Below are 15,457 nucleotides of genomic sequence, written 5' to 3'. Positions count from 1 at the left end.
ATGGCGAAATATAGAATTTTTAAAAAACAGCGAGGGTGAAGTTAAAAATAGATTTGAATTATGAATTTTATAGCATTTAGTCCGTCGCTGGGGCCAGGGAGGTCCATTTAACGGATTGGTGCAATGGGTGAGGAAATCCCGATAGTTAAGTACTTGATAGATTCCGAGTGATGAACTCAATAAATATAAACTGGCTTCCTCTTGTTATAATAAGCTTGCAATACTGGTAAATAAAATGTTTATTTTTTTTTTAGTGTATGGGTAGTTGATTATGTATGCCAGCGGGTTAGTTATGGCCTTGGACTCTCTAAGCCTATTATTATTCGTGAATATTAACAATCAAGTTAGTTTGATTTTACAGTTAAACTCAGATCCTTAAATGAAAGACACTTTTTATTTACTCTTAAATAGCTCATAGCATTCATGTAGCTTCTACAAGTCATTGTTTTGAGATGTGGTTGAAAACGAGAAGAATGCCGATTGCTGAACTGGCTTTAGTCCCCCTAAGTGGGTGGGTGTTAAGGACTTGGCACGTTGCCTCTCCCTAAACTATGGGGGTTTTATCAGTTTCCGAATCTTTCAGCCAGGGAGCATATACTGTTTCATACTATTTTTTTCTAGCTCTCCCGTACATAGAATATTAGTATTACTTCCTTATATATACATTGTATGAAGAGAGAATGCTGTGAAGATTGATTGTCAAAACTTCAGCAATAATGAAAACATTTCAAAGAAGGAATAGATGAATCTTGTTCGAACACTTAAGATATCTATACTGGTAGTACAGCAATCTTAAAACTACATAAAGACAATAAGAAAATTGCAATTGGAAAAGTTAGAATGAGTTCGCAGTATTTACAGCATGAATAGAAGAATTTTTTAAGAAATTATATAGGGAAAACGTAGGAATTATGATAATTGGGGAAATACATTAACAAAAGATTGGCAAATGATATAGCTTTATTCAGTGAATCTTTGTAGTAATTGCGAAAGAATGATAGAAGATTTAATGTAGTTTATTTTTTTATATATAGCGTTTAACTGCTGGATTCGTTTGGGGTATCAGGTAGACAATCTGTCAGAGAAACAAAACAAATTAGAGAAGCTTGAAGACTGCAGGTTTATGTGCTGATATTGTTTCCATTACAACCAAGTAAGGTGCGAGTTTAATACTTTCTAATTATTACCTTTAGTCAAGGTTTAATTATGAAAATTTTGTAAGAAGAGGATGTTGTTTTGCAGACTTTTAATAATTTTATCAGTCCTCTTGACAGTGATTAGCTATTTATGACCAAGCGTCCTGTTGCTTTCAAGTAAAGGTAAAACGTAGTAGGGTGTACCCACCAACCTTGAGGTGAAGGGAAGCCACGTGTCTGGCTCATTTGTAAACAAAAGACCAGCAGTCAACAACCTGTGGGGGGGGGGGGGGGGGGGTTAATACTGTATCTAATCTTTTAGATAAGAATGAATGTGAAAGTTTATAGTGTGTGGAACTCGCAATGTGTTTTATAGAAGTTACTTTTTTCACGGCCTTTATAAGGTAATTTTAAGAGTTTGATATAGATGGTTTTGTCGTCGAATTTGATAAAATGTAAATCTAGAAAACTTTCTTTTGGCTTTTTTTTTCTCAAAATAGTTTAACTGCGTTTAAATTGCATGAAAATTTATCAGAACAAATTTACTAATAACATCCTGTTTTTATTATTATTGTCGGAACTAGTGGCATATGTCATTAACAGTACAATGCTAGGACAAATATTAAGGTTTGTGTAAGAAATCTGGTATTTGCGCAGTAACCTACTTCTACCTGGTGGCGCCAGCAACACAAGGACCACACCACGTTTGGTAGACAAAGAAACGTGCCCAAGAATGTTGTCTGAGAATTTAAATTTCTAACTTCAGTACATAACCGGAGTTAAATGTGAATTTGGTTTATCATCTTCACATAACGTTTTGAGAATTTTCTTCTCTCAATGTCTTTCTGTTTAGTACAGAAATGTGGATTATATTTAGAATACTGTATAAAACGTGTTTAAGGGAAGTGAAATGCTAGGACAAGTGTCCCCAATTTAGCATGTGTTTTGGTGACGGAACTGCGCATAACTCTCTCTCTCTCTCTCTCTCTCTCTCTCTCTCTCTCTCTCTCTCTCTCTCTCTCTCTCTCTCTCTCTCTCGTTCCAACGGCCTGTACTGGAAACTGGAGTCAATTTTTTAGAGAATAAGTGTTTAAAATCTGAACAAAAACTGTAGGGAAATATGTTGAAGTTTTGTAAATGTAACTTTCCGTATGTAAATCCCCATTTAAGTTAGTTTTTGCAGTATGTTTCACTTTAATTGTTGTTACCCAAAACAAATAAAATTTTCAGACGGCTGTGCAGAACTTGCGTATTCTATAACTCTAAGGGAAGATTAAGGAATAATGTTTAACCTGTGTAGAATGGATACCGAACCTAAACTCATAAAGTTTCCCTTATAATATCAGACTAGTACAGTGGTAAAGTGTTTGCCTAGCATTCGCATGGCAGCAGATCGATCCTAGCCCAGGACAGTGACTTTGAAGCTTTTTACTGGCCAGGCCACTGCTGTGATGAGTTGGGTTTACCCGGCTGACGTTCTAGTGAACATCATCTCTGATGAAACAGGAACTGAAACCAGACTCTTAATCATGAGTAATTTTTGAGTAAGAGGATTTTTGTGGTGCCATAAAATCCCTTATTATATTATACCGATGGTTATCACTTATCAGTGATTACCCACGAAATATTCTGAAATTATTGGGAGGAATGGGGAACCTAACGAGAAACTATTAATAATGTTTTATATGTGGTTTCTTATGAAAAAAAAAAATCTGGACCGTACGTGTGTAAATTGAACCTTGTAACTTTCTACTTAGTCTATGCAGCTGTGTATATGACACATTCGATAACACACTCTTAGCTGGTTACTTACTTTACCTTACTTTGAACTGCTTATCTGGTCCTGTACAGCAGGGGAACCCCACTCTCTACAGGACGCTCACGGTCGTTTTGTGATGTTCATTCGGAAGAATCTAACATTTCACAATGCGTATTGCTCGTTTACTGTTTGATAATCGCAGTTAAAACAAGCGCAGAATAAGGTTCTAATAGTTTGAAACCATCTGTTAAGCCATTTGTGATTGGCATTGTACATTTATGGCATTAATTTTATAATGTATATTAATTTAAAATTTCATGTATCGAAAGTCTCTTCCTCTATATTGACGATTTTTTTATTTTAAATCACAATAGTAAATAACCTATAAATGAGTGTGTCGGTATAACATACACTAATTAACCAGTTTTTGGCAAGTTCGCTTTTTTCATGCAATCTTTCCTTCATCTTAAATTTCATTCAAAGTATATATGAAATTACAGTATCGTTTGGAATAGCACTTATATTATAAAAAAAAAAAATGCCTAATGAAGTTACTCTTGGTTCTTAACTCCCCTATCCGCAAAGCACGTTTGTTAGCCCACTGTCATCTTAATATTACTAGCTAAGCTAAACCCAATTTGGAAAAGAAAGATTCTATAAGCCTAAGCGCTCCAACAAGGAAAAAAGCCTAGAGGAAAGGAAATAAACGACGAGAAGTTATGAAAAATGGAAAAAAAATATTTTTTTGAAAGAATTGAAATAGATATTTCATTAATAAACTATAAAAAAAATTTGCCAGCCTGTTAAACATAAAGACATTTGCTGCAAGTTTGAATTTTTGAAGTTTACCGATTCAACTTACCTGATTAGGAAGATAGGTGCAAAGCTCCTTCTTAGCTGGCAGATAATACTGATAGTTGAACTTTTTCCAAACAATTCTTCTCCATGAAAGGGGTTAACTACTGCAATGTTATTGTTCAGTTGCCACAACAAAAGTCTTAGTGAAAATCTCAAGTTTTACTTTTGATCCCTATCTACTTAAGAATAAGAAGGGATAATACCTTATCAGGGATGGTAAGCTATTGTGGTATTTTTAAATGCTTTCAGTTTTATGGCGTGTTTTGTGTGTTCCTATGATCTTAATATCCCCTTTATCCATTGTCTTTTATTTTTCTTCCTTTGGGGGTAGGCCTACACTCGGCCATATTCTATTATTCTCGTCCTTTTTTTGTGTGTGTTTTTACAGTTTATATGTGAGGAATCTGATTTAATGTTACTGCTCTTTAAATGAAATTTTTATTCTTCTTGTAGTTTATGAATTTCCGTTTCCTTTCTTCAATGGGCTATTTTTTCCCGTTGGAGCCCCTGGGCCTATAGCATCCTGCTTTTCCAACTAGGGTTATAGCCTAGCATGTGATAATAATGTTTCCTTAATTTCCCTAATATAGGACAAGAAAATAAATATCCATGTTATCTTTCTTTGCACAGGTCCCGTACATCCAATAAGTATTTTAACCAGAAATTTAAACATGTTAACTTCGTTTTCATAACTAGAATTGCCATATTTATGTGTGTGAACCATTCCTTTCCATATATCTCATTTTTAGTCTTTCTTTGGGTTAACAATTTTAAATAGAATGATTTTCATTTATTTGTCATTTTGTTGCAATTTCTAATTTCTAATTTTTACTATTTTCATTTTATATTCAAATTGTGTAAATGCTGCTGCTCCAGCACTTTATATGGGCACTACAATTGATCTTCAATTCATCTCGCTGATTATCTCAGTTAATTATGTTATGCAATTTATTTTCCGATAGTCTGTCGTACAAGACACAGGTTATAATCCTGTGATCCATGATGCCCCAGTGTGGAGCACGTAATGGGTGTTTATAAATAGATCTTATTCTGTATTGTAGGTTTTCTAAATCGTTATCTTTTGAATATGCAAATCGCTTAAGGTTGCAGTTGGACAGAAGATTAGTTTATATACTCCGTTTTAGAGAAGTGTATTTTTAATTTTTAAGTTGACACATTTATGGCTGAGAATGATTATTTTTCTGTTATCAAGCGAATTATCCACACACACACACACCCCCCCCCTCCTCATATTTCAGTCCCAGACGAATTTAAGCCTTGCACTAGTAACCTAAACTTTGTATCTTTGGCCTTATGAAGTACATATAGTAATGAAAGTTTGAAGATTCATTGGACTTGTTTAAACATTATACAGTATTACTGTAGCTTTAATGGACAATTTTAAACATGTCAACCATTGTAGCTCGAACAGTAAAAGGGTAATCCTATCTCCACTTTCACCACCCATTATTGATTTGCTGCTCTGTTTATATTTCGCAACTTCATAAGGTTCAACTTTGGGTGATATAATAGTTCTAGGGGTTCACTCGATTAATGAAACGATCATTAGTTTCTTGAAGGAACGATCGATCGAGTTTCTGCTCCATGTAAATACTGAGTAATTGTTATGTGCAGCATCTGTAAGGTGCATATTGAAAGGGAGGAGACAGGGCATAAGACCAAAATTAAAAGCCAGTGCTTTAGACCAAACTCTGTTGATTACGAATGACAAGGGACCGTTTTATTACGGATGCCTACTCACAATGTAAAGAATTTGATATATTACCATTAGAAAAGATAACATAGTTTCAGTATAGTTTTCAAGAACATGTAGGCCTAGTAGTTGAGAATATTTTGATTAAGCTACCTTGGCCACACAGCTGGTTTACATTGGTAGTTAAACGTTTAAAGGCTGCGCATGAATTGCAGAGGCAAGGGACAGTGACATTGCTCTATCGAGCAGAACAATGCCCTAAAGACTGACCATATAATGATCAGCACCTAAGCCCCCCCTCTCCACCCAAGCTAGGACCAAGGAGGGCTAGGCAATGGCTGTTGATGACTCAGCAGATAGTCCTACAGGCTTCCCCCCCATCCTTAGCTCACGAGGATGGTGAGGTTGCAGTGACCAAAGAAACTAAAGAGTTTGATTGGGACTCGAACCCCATTCTGGCGTTCACCGGTCAGGGACGTTGCCACATCGGCCACCACAACCCTTTTTAGTTTTTAGCAGTTGTGAATGTTAAAAACACGTCTCCTGTTGAATTGACACAGAAGCTTCGAAGCTTTGATCATGTTTTTAAAGTTTGTAAATATTATAGGGCATACAGATGAATTTCACTAACGATGCATCTTATAAAAGGGTTCACATGTCAAGGGCGAAAACCTTGTCATACCTACGTACTGAAGCCTGCAGGTAGAGCATCCGCAGAAGTCGGCACGGGAACCATATTGTAAGCATACTGTGGCCGTGGCATCGTGTGTATGTCTGCCCCCATCCGCAGCCAAATTTTAAGTGATTGCATGCTCCAGCAAAATGAGCAATCAATGTGGGTGAGCAAAGTCAGTGTGGTATACAGTATGCGGCTTCCATGTTCTCTCCATACTCTGTCCGCTGTGTCCGGACTATCTTTGTTGGTAATTATGTTATATTGGAGATAAGACCATCGAGGCCCAACCTCTATCCTACTGCCAAAATCAAGACTCGAACATTACGTGAGGTATATGATGAATTCATGATTTTGAAGGCAAAATAGGGGGCTCAAACATTACATGAAGTCGAATATTACACGAGTATATACGGTACGTAGACAGTATTCAGAGTATAGTACAGTACAGGAATATGGGCGTATCTCCTTTTTGGGTCCGCGTTCTTTTCTTATCCCTCTCGCAGACTTTCAAGTGCAAGGTGCTTGTATCAGTCTTCTCTCCGTACTGCCACGTCTGTGCGTGGTTGTGATATGGGTATAAAAGAACATGTTGGCTAATTATCAAACCTTTATTTTTTTAATAATCAATACAACTCCTAGAATGTTTACATGCTTTAAATTTACATCTCACTGTATTGACTGTAAGACTCATATTAGGAATAAGATGGGATTATTTAGAGGCTACAATGATGCTCGTATCACCCATTCTGAGGCCATAATACTTTTATTTGTATTGCAGGATCTCTTACTGCTCAGCCGATGCCCATTATGACCATGTCTTCGCATTCATCGCTACCAACGATAATGACACGTGCGAGTGCCATGCGTTCCTGTGCCCCAAAAGAAAAATGGTAAGATAGTGGCAAGTGACAATGTAAATGATAATTTCTTGGTCTTCAAAATTTGGTTCATTTCCAATTTTAAAGTAAAGTTAATTTAATGATGGTCCCTTTTAATAGTTACTTCAGTGTCTTAAATTAATCTTCACTTAATGCTTACTTTCTATAGGGAAGGTTCATTGATTTCCAACTGATACTGTAGGGTGATTTATGAAGCTGCTACAGAAATAATCTGTGCTGTATGATTGAACTCTCCGGTACTTAACCTGAAACTATTTGTACTTGAATCATATTGCTTCCCGTACTAGTATAGACTCTTTTTGTTTGTGATATACCCGGTAATAAGTCTCAGTAAAAGTCTCAATAATATTTAAGTCGAGCAAGTTTCATAATTATGTATTTCTCTTTAGTATATGTATTTATGCAAAGGCAAATGGCATAATTGTTGAAAATAGTCCAAATCTTCTTAAAAAATAAACTCCATTCTAATAGGAGATGGTTTGATTTGATGAACTACTGTAGTACAGTACTGCGACATCTAATATTTAGCATGGTTTGATGATAGCCAGGGCACTTGATCCCTAGTTTTATTGAAGAAGCATACTTTTACTTACTTTAATATTTGGCCTGTAGGAAGAACATCCCAATATTCCTAACTATTAAGTTGATATCCAGTCATTCTTACTACTGTACATTATTTGAGCTCTTGGGACAAATTAAAATGTATCGGTTATATAAATAAATTATTTCAACCTCAGACTATACTCCTGCTTCTAGCTGTGACCATTACACTTAGTATTCAAATTGTAAGTAAGTTAATACAATTCTTTCCAAAATTGCTACTTTAATTGAAAACTAATATTTGATAATTTCATTTTTCAGGCGCAAGCTGTGACTGTGTCTATAGCACAGGCCTTCAATCTTGCTTATGAGTATTGGAAGATGGCTATGGAGAATAAGGAAAATGGCGAAATCTTTGCACATGAAGAATTGCCTGCCGAAGTGACGGTATGATTCATTGTTGAGTTTTATTAAGATATATTGTCAGATTTAGCATTATAAAACCATGATTCAGTTAGTCTAACTTATTTTGTTGACTTATTTTTTTCTTCTAGAAGTAAATTTGTCCAATTTGTGTATATAGAGTAATAATAATTAGTAACCTGCATGCTGTATATTGGCTATTTAAAGCTGAAATTAGTATAACCATGTTATTCTTTGTCAGCAAGAGCTGTTTTAGAATGTCTTGTACATTGCAGGTTAATGCTACAACACTCTGTGATCAGTCAAAAAATAACAACTCCCAGTCATCCAGTCAGGCCTCCTCTCCAATCCCTATTCGTCCCGACTATGGATCCTCTGACATGAGCACCTCGGGTAAATTATAATTAAATTCTCGTCGCTGAATTGTGTTTAAGGTGCATTAAACATAAGCTTAAGATACATGAGAGAGAAAGGGCCAAGTCTCACTTACTGTGCAAGGTTAATTTACTCTTAAAATTATTGTCATTCACAGTACTGCTTTATGGCTGGACACAAGAAGGGATTTTTTTACCCATGAGAATTGATTTACTGGAGTTTAGGGAATTCTTTTGGCAATTAACGTTTAATTTAGCCAACAGTTAAAATTTCATAGTTGCCTATCTCCTTTATATAAAGATTATTGAAAAGATCAAATTTTGTGTGGGAAGGGGCTACAGGTCAAGAAAAATTTACAGTAATAGATTTTACTTTATAGTATTGGCCAAAGAATACATGTTTCAAATTTTAAGTTGATCCAAATTAATTCTATCTTATAGAGGCTCTTAATCTTCAGTGTCTTTTGAATATAAATCAATAGATTTAATCTTGATAATTTTTGTATGATTCAGTTCAATACTGTATCTTTGGGTTTTGCAGCTGTATATCATTGTGCATTTGAAATACTTTTTAGCCACCAAAATAAACTCCTAACCTGAAAGACAACCTGAAAGACATTTCAGGAAAAATAAGTAAAGTAATTATCAATTGTTGCATGATAATATCCAATGTATGAAAGTAATGTTCATGTAAATAATTTTTGATGTATTTAGAAATAAAAATTAGAGAAATAAATTTGTGAAAGTAACTTAAAATATATGCATGAGGATAATGCACAATTCATGCAAGTGCCTTGTCCTTAAAACCAGTTTAATTGAATTTAAATTGCAGGTTACCAGTCCAGTAACCAGGCGCTCTTGATAGACCTTGACGATTCTTCTGAAAAGATGACTGAAAAAAATAAAAATAATGAAGTTCCCACTAAAACCACTAAGCCTTGGGTAAGTAAAGCAAGTTTTGTAGTACAGTAGTGAATAACAGTAATAGAGTTGAAAGAGTTTTGCATTGAATGCGTTGAACACCTTACAGTACAGTAGTGTGGAATTTTTGAACTTAGTATATCGAACAAAATCTATATGCTAGTAGGTTACAGTATAACCAATTAGAATTGGTTAGTATACTTAAAACAATAATATAGTACTATATACAATTATTTCTTATTGTACTGTCTCTAATTACTTTTGCTTATGTTCACATGTGAATAGCAAGGATTTAATAGCTTAGAAGGCAAGTACATTTTCATAATTTTAGGATTTTCCATTGTATTTTGGTTATGTGGCATTTAGTGTTTGATCTTTACCTAATCTCAATTTTTTTAATACTTTAAATTTCCCAGCTTTGAACACTAATTGTTTAAAAGTTTTGAAATTATTTTTGGTGTTTTGAAATATCAGATTTGTTTTTGATGCTTTACCTTTCCTTAAATAAGACTGCATATTTATGTTCATAAGTACCATAATTTTGGTATATTTATTTGCTCAAGGAACTAGATAATTTCAGGTAGGTCGTTTTAAAGTAATTAGCAAACTTGAGCTAAATTTCAGTGCAGATGTTAGCATAAATGCAAATTTAACTTAAAGTTCGGTAGATTAAAATATAAACGGTTTTAATTACAATACACACAACAGTATTGTGAAAGGGTGAAAGTCCTAAAGTCATTGGTAAGATGTTGCTGTAAAGAACTAATGCCTAATTTCATTAGTTTAAGAAGAATTGTTGGAAATAGTTTAAGAGGAATTGTTGGAAAGTTTTAGCTATTTTAGAACTTTATGCATTACTTCAGACTAGATTTTAACAGAAAGGGTAAAAGTATACTGTATTCATGAGAAAAGCATGTGTAGTCTTATAGCAGATAATTATTACTGTAATCTAAGACCAGTTTTGATTGGATAAGCTACATAAATTTAGTATGTTGCACTTATCTATTTTGTGGAATACCGTGAATCTCAAACATTAGAACCTTGCTTTAAAAAGATAAGAACCTATTCAATAAATATATTCCAACTTCTATTGAATCAATTTTATTATGCAGAAATATATGAGAATTCATGATACATAGGCTATGTAAGCATCTTATTAGTTAAAAAAGCCAGCAGATAGGAAATATGTAGAATAGGCTGATATTGATCTCGTTTGACTTTAGAAGACAAGATTTTCAACTAAACCCATTCTTGGATAGGATCTTAAGCCTTATGTAGGATACTTTCTGTACATATTGTTTACCAAGAAGAGCCTACTATGGAGAAGTATTACAGTACTGCATTCGTTCATGATTTTTAGGTTAAACTTAGAATGTATATAAACTAAAAGCTAAGAAATTAACTGGCTTTTGAAATTAATGATCAATTGTAAGATATTTTAAGCTAAGAAATTGAGTAGCATTTGAAATTAAAGATATTGTTATGCCCAGTCAAGTAAATCTTTAAAAAAAATAACAAGGGGGTTTGCAGTTGGAATTGAAAGGGTTATCGTCGTCAGGACTAACATCAATACATTACAGTATTAGTATGTATGATAGTAAAGTTCAACATATGAGACCTGTAATTTACTCAGCTGATGGGTATGGTTACCCTTTAATCTAATATGAGAGATTAGTCCTTTCCTCAATAGAAATTAAAATCTGTAGTCTCGGAATACACTGCTAACGAATTTAATGGAGGATAATTTAGCTAATGACAATTTACTGTCGAGTATCTCACAAGATTTCTTCCCTCTTTATTGGGCAGGCAAGAAAGAAGGAAAATATTTGTTCTTGAGGGCATGAAAGTGAAAATTTGTGCTAATAATCACTTTTGTACATAAATTGAAATTAGTGGCTGTGGTTTTCTTGTAACAGTTGACAGTGCAAAGTGACCAAACTTAGGTCAGAATTCACATGCGATAGAATCAAACTTATCTACCCACAACTGGTCTATTCTGAGTAATGTAGTTGGTGCAATAAGAAACTTATTAGTTATTCTTAAGAATATATAAATAAAATTCTAAATGCTAAAGAATCTAAGGGTTTCTTATTTTAAATAAAGTGGAGGTAATTAAAACTAAGGTGGATGTACAGTATGACTTATGTCGAAAACTAAACTACTGTTTTAGCTTCAGTATTGCTTAATTATTATTGGCCAACTATACACCTGAACTCAATAGCTTTTACATGAAAATGAAGTAATAGAATGGTACTCAAAATTGTAAACTACTGTATTGAATTATCATGAAGTACAGTATTTGCAACTTTTCACATTTACAAGTTCACACATTCAAATTAACTAACATTGTCCCTTAAATTTTGTTTAAATTCATGTGCAAAGAACATTGATTTTGGTGTACAGTACTTTTCTTTTTGATCAAGTAGTACTTTTTAGTTGTTTGGATTAAAGCTCAAAACCTGTTAATTGAATGGGGTTAGTTATATATTTTAACTGTTGTTAGCTTAACTTTTTCGGCAGTTTTGACTGTTTGTTTTTAGTTAAGCTGTGTTTTTGTTTTCAAAAGCCTAATATTTCTGTAATCTTAGAAAGATCACTCCACTAACCATTAATTTGTGAATTCCTAACAGGATGCCTTTGATGACTTCAATGATGTTAGTGATGAATTTTCAAGGTATGTTAAAGTTACGTTGCATATAAAAAAATTATTGCCAAAGATGTGATCACATGTTACTTTCAAGTATTTTATTGGGGGTTAGAAATGTGGGAATATTGATTGCCATTCAATTTAAAGGAAGAGTAATTTTTTATTAAATTTAATTTCAAATGCTTAAAGTACATGGAATATGCAACCTATTATTGACATGATTAGGTTGATCCTTTGATCCGTAGGAAGAATTGTTTCGTAACTATTGCTACATTTTTAAAAACTGAAGACCAGGATTGCAATACAGTATCTAAATTTTACCTGATATTTTGTGAGAAATTTTGTTTTTTTGTATGCATTGAAATTTGTAATGTAATTATGAATTTAAGATCTTTATTAAAACCACAAGGGAATAAATTTTATTGTATATAATTTTCTTAAAAATAAAAAAACAAAGGGTTTTCTCAAATATCTTAAAAAAAAAAAAAAAAAAAAAAGATTCTGGATACCAAGGAATATTCAAGAATTTCTTTTTTCTTATAGACTGGCTTTAAGGGGCGCAGAGGAACCACAACGTTTACCTGGGACATCTCGATCGGAATGGGTCGCCCAAGATCCTGTAGCATTCCCGGCTCCCCTTCCAGTTTCTCAGACAGAGAATACCTCTTGGCCATCAGTTAGCTCGCCATCTTCTACGTCTCCCACTGCCAGCCCTCCAACCAGTCCTTGGCAAGATTGTTACTCTCCCCCGGATTTTCAAAAAGACTTGGCGAGATCACCAAACATGGCCTTCCTGCACTCCTGCCAGTCTCCGTCTAATATAGACGAGGGATTCAATGGCATTTCAACTCGGGCAACTGCTTATGGCTTTTCTGAAAGCAAACCAATAATGAATCCATTTATTAGTCAGAGTAATACAGGCAAGTCTGTACCTTTGAACTCTGTTCCATCTAATCCAATTTCTAACATAAACGCAACCATTCCTGTTAATGGCTGTGGTACTTGGCAGCCCATATGGGGTGGGAGTTTGTTCGACTCCAAAAATAAGTTAATATGCTCTTGAGCACCAATTTTAGGAGAGGTTATGTTTGGCATACATTTTTGGAGTAAAAGACAAATTATTTTAGTGGCCTCTACATTATTCAGTGCTACAGGTTTAGTATAGCATTTTGAATATACAAATACTGAATTTGTTGAGCTGTTGATATTCTACCTAATGTATTAATAAATCTAAATTAGTGGTATTTAAATATAAAAAGCTTGATAATACAGTAATATATGTAAGAGATGAAGCCCTTAGTACAACATATTTATATCTGCTTGTATCAAGTAGATTATTTACTGCATTTTATTGCATGGCGCAAAGTATATGCAGTTAAAAGGAGTGGCAGAAAAGTAAAAGTACTGTAAAACCAAACCCACGAGGAGACTTCGAGTTGAAAATTTAATGAAGTAGGCACTGCAAGTTTTGTAATTTTTTTTATCAAACTTTTTAGTAATTTTATGATAGGCAGTGTGTTTAATATGCAAATTAATTACATTGAGAATCTTTATATGCAAACACTATTGAGGTATCAGCAGAGATCCTCGATCTTGTTGGGGGGGGTGGTGGTGAGAGAGTAGTTTTTATAAGATGGAATTGTCTCGTAGGATCCAGTTGACCATATGCTGTAACAAAATTTTATCCTACTAACCCTTTTAAATGGTTTCGTGCCATTTTGTGCAGGAAACAATCATAGAATTTGCAATGTGAAACTAGTCTCATTTTTGTGAATTTTTTAAGACTAACTTAAGGGATAGTGATCCAAAAGATCAGCATGAAAAGTTTTCATATTAGTATTTTTGAATCTCTCATATAACTGTTCTGGTACAAATACTTTTAACTTAGGCTGCAGGCATTACACCCCAAGTTATAGTGCTTGCTAAATGTTTTACACTATCAGGTCAATTGCTTACAACCTAATGTAGGTTCTGTAGGTGTAAAACCTATCTCACATGGTTTAAATTGTATGTTATATAGTTCTGTCATAAAAATCTTAGTTGATCCTCTTTTAGATTTAAATAAGTTAATTTCTTGACAATCTTAAATACAGTGTATTGTATATCAGAAACTTCCTGTTAGTTATTTAAAGCATTTTCATTTTATAATTTAGCCTATTAGAAGAAATTTTTTTAATACATATCATTTGCAAATAACTCTTCTCCACCACTACTGTGATAAAAGAATTTATTTCCTGTGTAAGCCTTCTTATATTTACTATTTAATATTCAAAAGTTACAAATTTGATGCGATGTATTTAAAATCTGTTGTAGTAGGATTGGTTTTTCAGGTGTTCGTCAGAAATGTTAGGTGTGTATTGATAAATAAAACTCAGTACATTACTTGGGAATAAAAATTAACTGATCATTTTGTACATAATGTAAATAGTCATTTGTCATACATTTATTTTCATTCAGTGTCTTTGATATACTGTAATTGTGCAATAATTGGCAGTGTTGCAGCACTGTGTAAATCTTTACTTATAAGAAACTACTAAAAAAAAACAAAAAAAAAAGTTGACATTGTTTTACCATTTCTAGTACAACGGCATAAATGATTGCTATCTGTTTCACTTTATATAGTAAGTGTATTTTTGTTATTTGTCAAAATTAAATAGCACCTGGGTATGTCAGAATTTTTAGTCTGGTCTAATGCCATTAAAAATGTTTCCCATTGGTGGAAATGGCATTTCTGCTTGATTAAGGACTTGAATGATTAAAAGCTCCTGTTAGGAGTGTGTCAAGACCAGACTGTCAGTTACTAGAAATAATTGCTTAAAATTCTGAGTGTTGTAGGTCAGGTGTCTAGTGTTATGGTGATGGGCTCATTTTGTTATCTATTTTTTTGTTGGGAAGAACCATGAAGTGAAAGTATTGTATTTAATTCACATACAGAATAAATTTGTTTATACATTTCAATTTATTTCAACAACCCAAAGGAGTTTTAACACAAATGGATATTGTATTGGATACAGTAAGAGGAATTTAAAAACCAGAAATTTTTTCTGATACAATCCCTCGTTCTTTAACAGGAGCACGAATTTAGCGAAGCTGGAACTGTTTTGGTCAATATTTTATAGAAATGTTGGTAACTATTGCTGGCGTCTAGCAGGAAAGCCTGTCCCTTGTTGGGTCAGTGTAAATTCGTCGACTTAAGTCGCCATGTTGTACAGATGTGTGCTTGATTTCTTGAACTTGGCCATTTTATTTTTATTCTATTTTCAGACTTGCTGATTTCTGTGAGAACTTTACATGGAGAAACCACATGTATGCATGCAGTCTTCCCCAAGAGTTTCAGGGTGGTAGTCTGGAACTTTCATGAGCAAGTTGACCATGGATCACTATTCCTTGCACCCTTCTTGCACAGGTAGTAGCCCCTAAGTGAGGAATGTCGGGTTGTATTCCCAGTGTTAGAAGGTCAAGCAAGATTCTTTGCCTAATAGTTTTCTTTCAAAATCTTAAATCTGCTAT

General features: G+C 33.8%; 1 protein-coding gene across 1 annotated transcript in view; it reads left to right on the top strand.

The window, feature by feature from the left end:
- LOC137641454 (low density lipoprotein receptor adapter protein 1-B-like) overlaps positions 1-14,901 on the top strand; it is a 174,198-nt gene extending 159,297 nt beyond the window's left edge. The window contains exons 3-8 of the mRNA XM_068374018.1: positions 6,922-7,033; positions 7,904-8,029; positions 8,281-8,398; positions 9,212-9,321; positions 11,931-11,974; positions 12,491-14,901. Of these exons, the coding sequence (XP_068230119.1) occupies positions 6,922-7,033; positions 7,904-8,029; positions 8,281-8,398; positions 9,212-9,321; positions 11,931-11,974; positions 12,491-13,010 (1,030 nt within the window). The 3' untranslated portion in view covers positions 13,011-14,901. The remainder of the gene's footprint in view (positions 1-6,921; positions 7,034-7,903; positions 8,030-8,280; positions 8,399-9,211; positions 9,322-11,930; positions 11,975-12,490) is intronic.
- Positions 14,902-15,457: the final 556 nt, after the last annotated feature.

Source organism: Palaemon carinicauda, chromosome 5, assembly GCF_036898095.1.
Source record: "Palaemon carinicauda isolate YSFRI2023 chromosome 5, ASM3689809v2, whole genome shotgun sequence".
NCBI classification, from domain to species: Eukaryota; Metazoa; Arthropoda; class Malacostraca; order Decapoda; family Palaemonidae; genus Palaemon; species Palaemon carinicauda.
The sequence above is the reverse complement of the archived record's forward strand: the minus strand, read 5'-3'. Positions and strand labels throughout refer to the sequence as shown.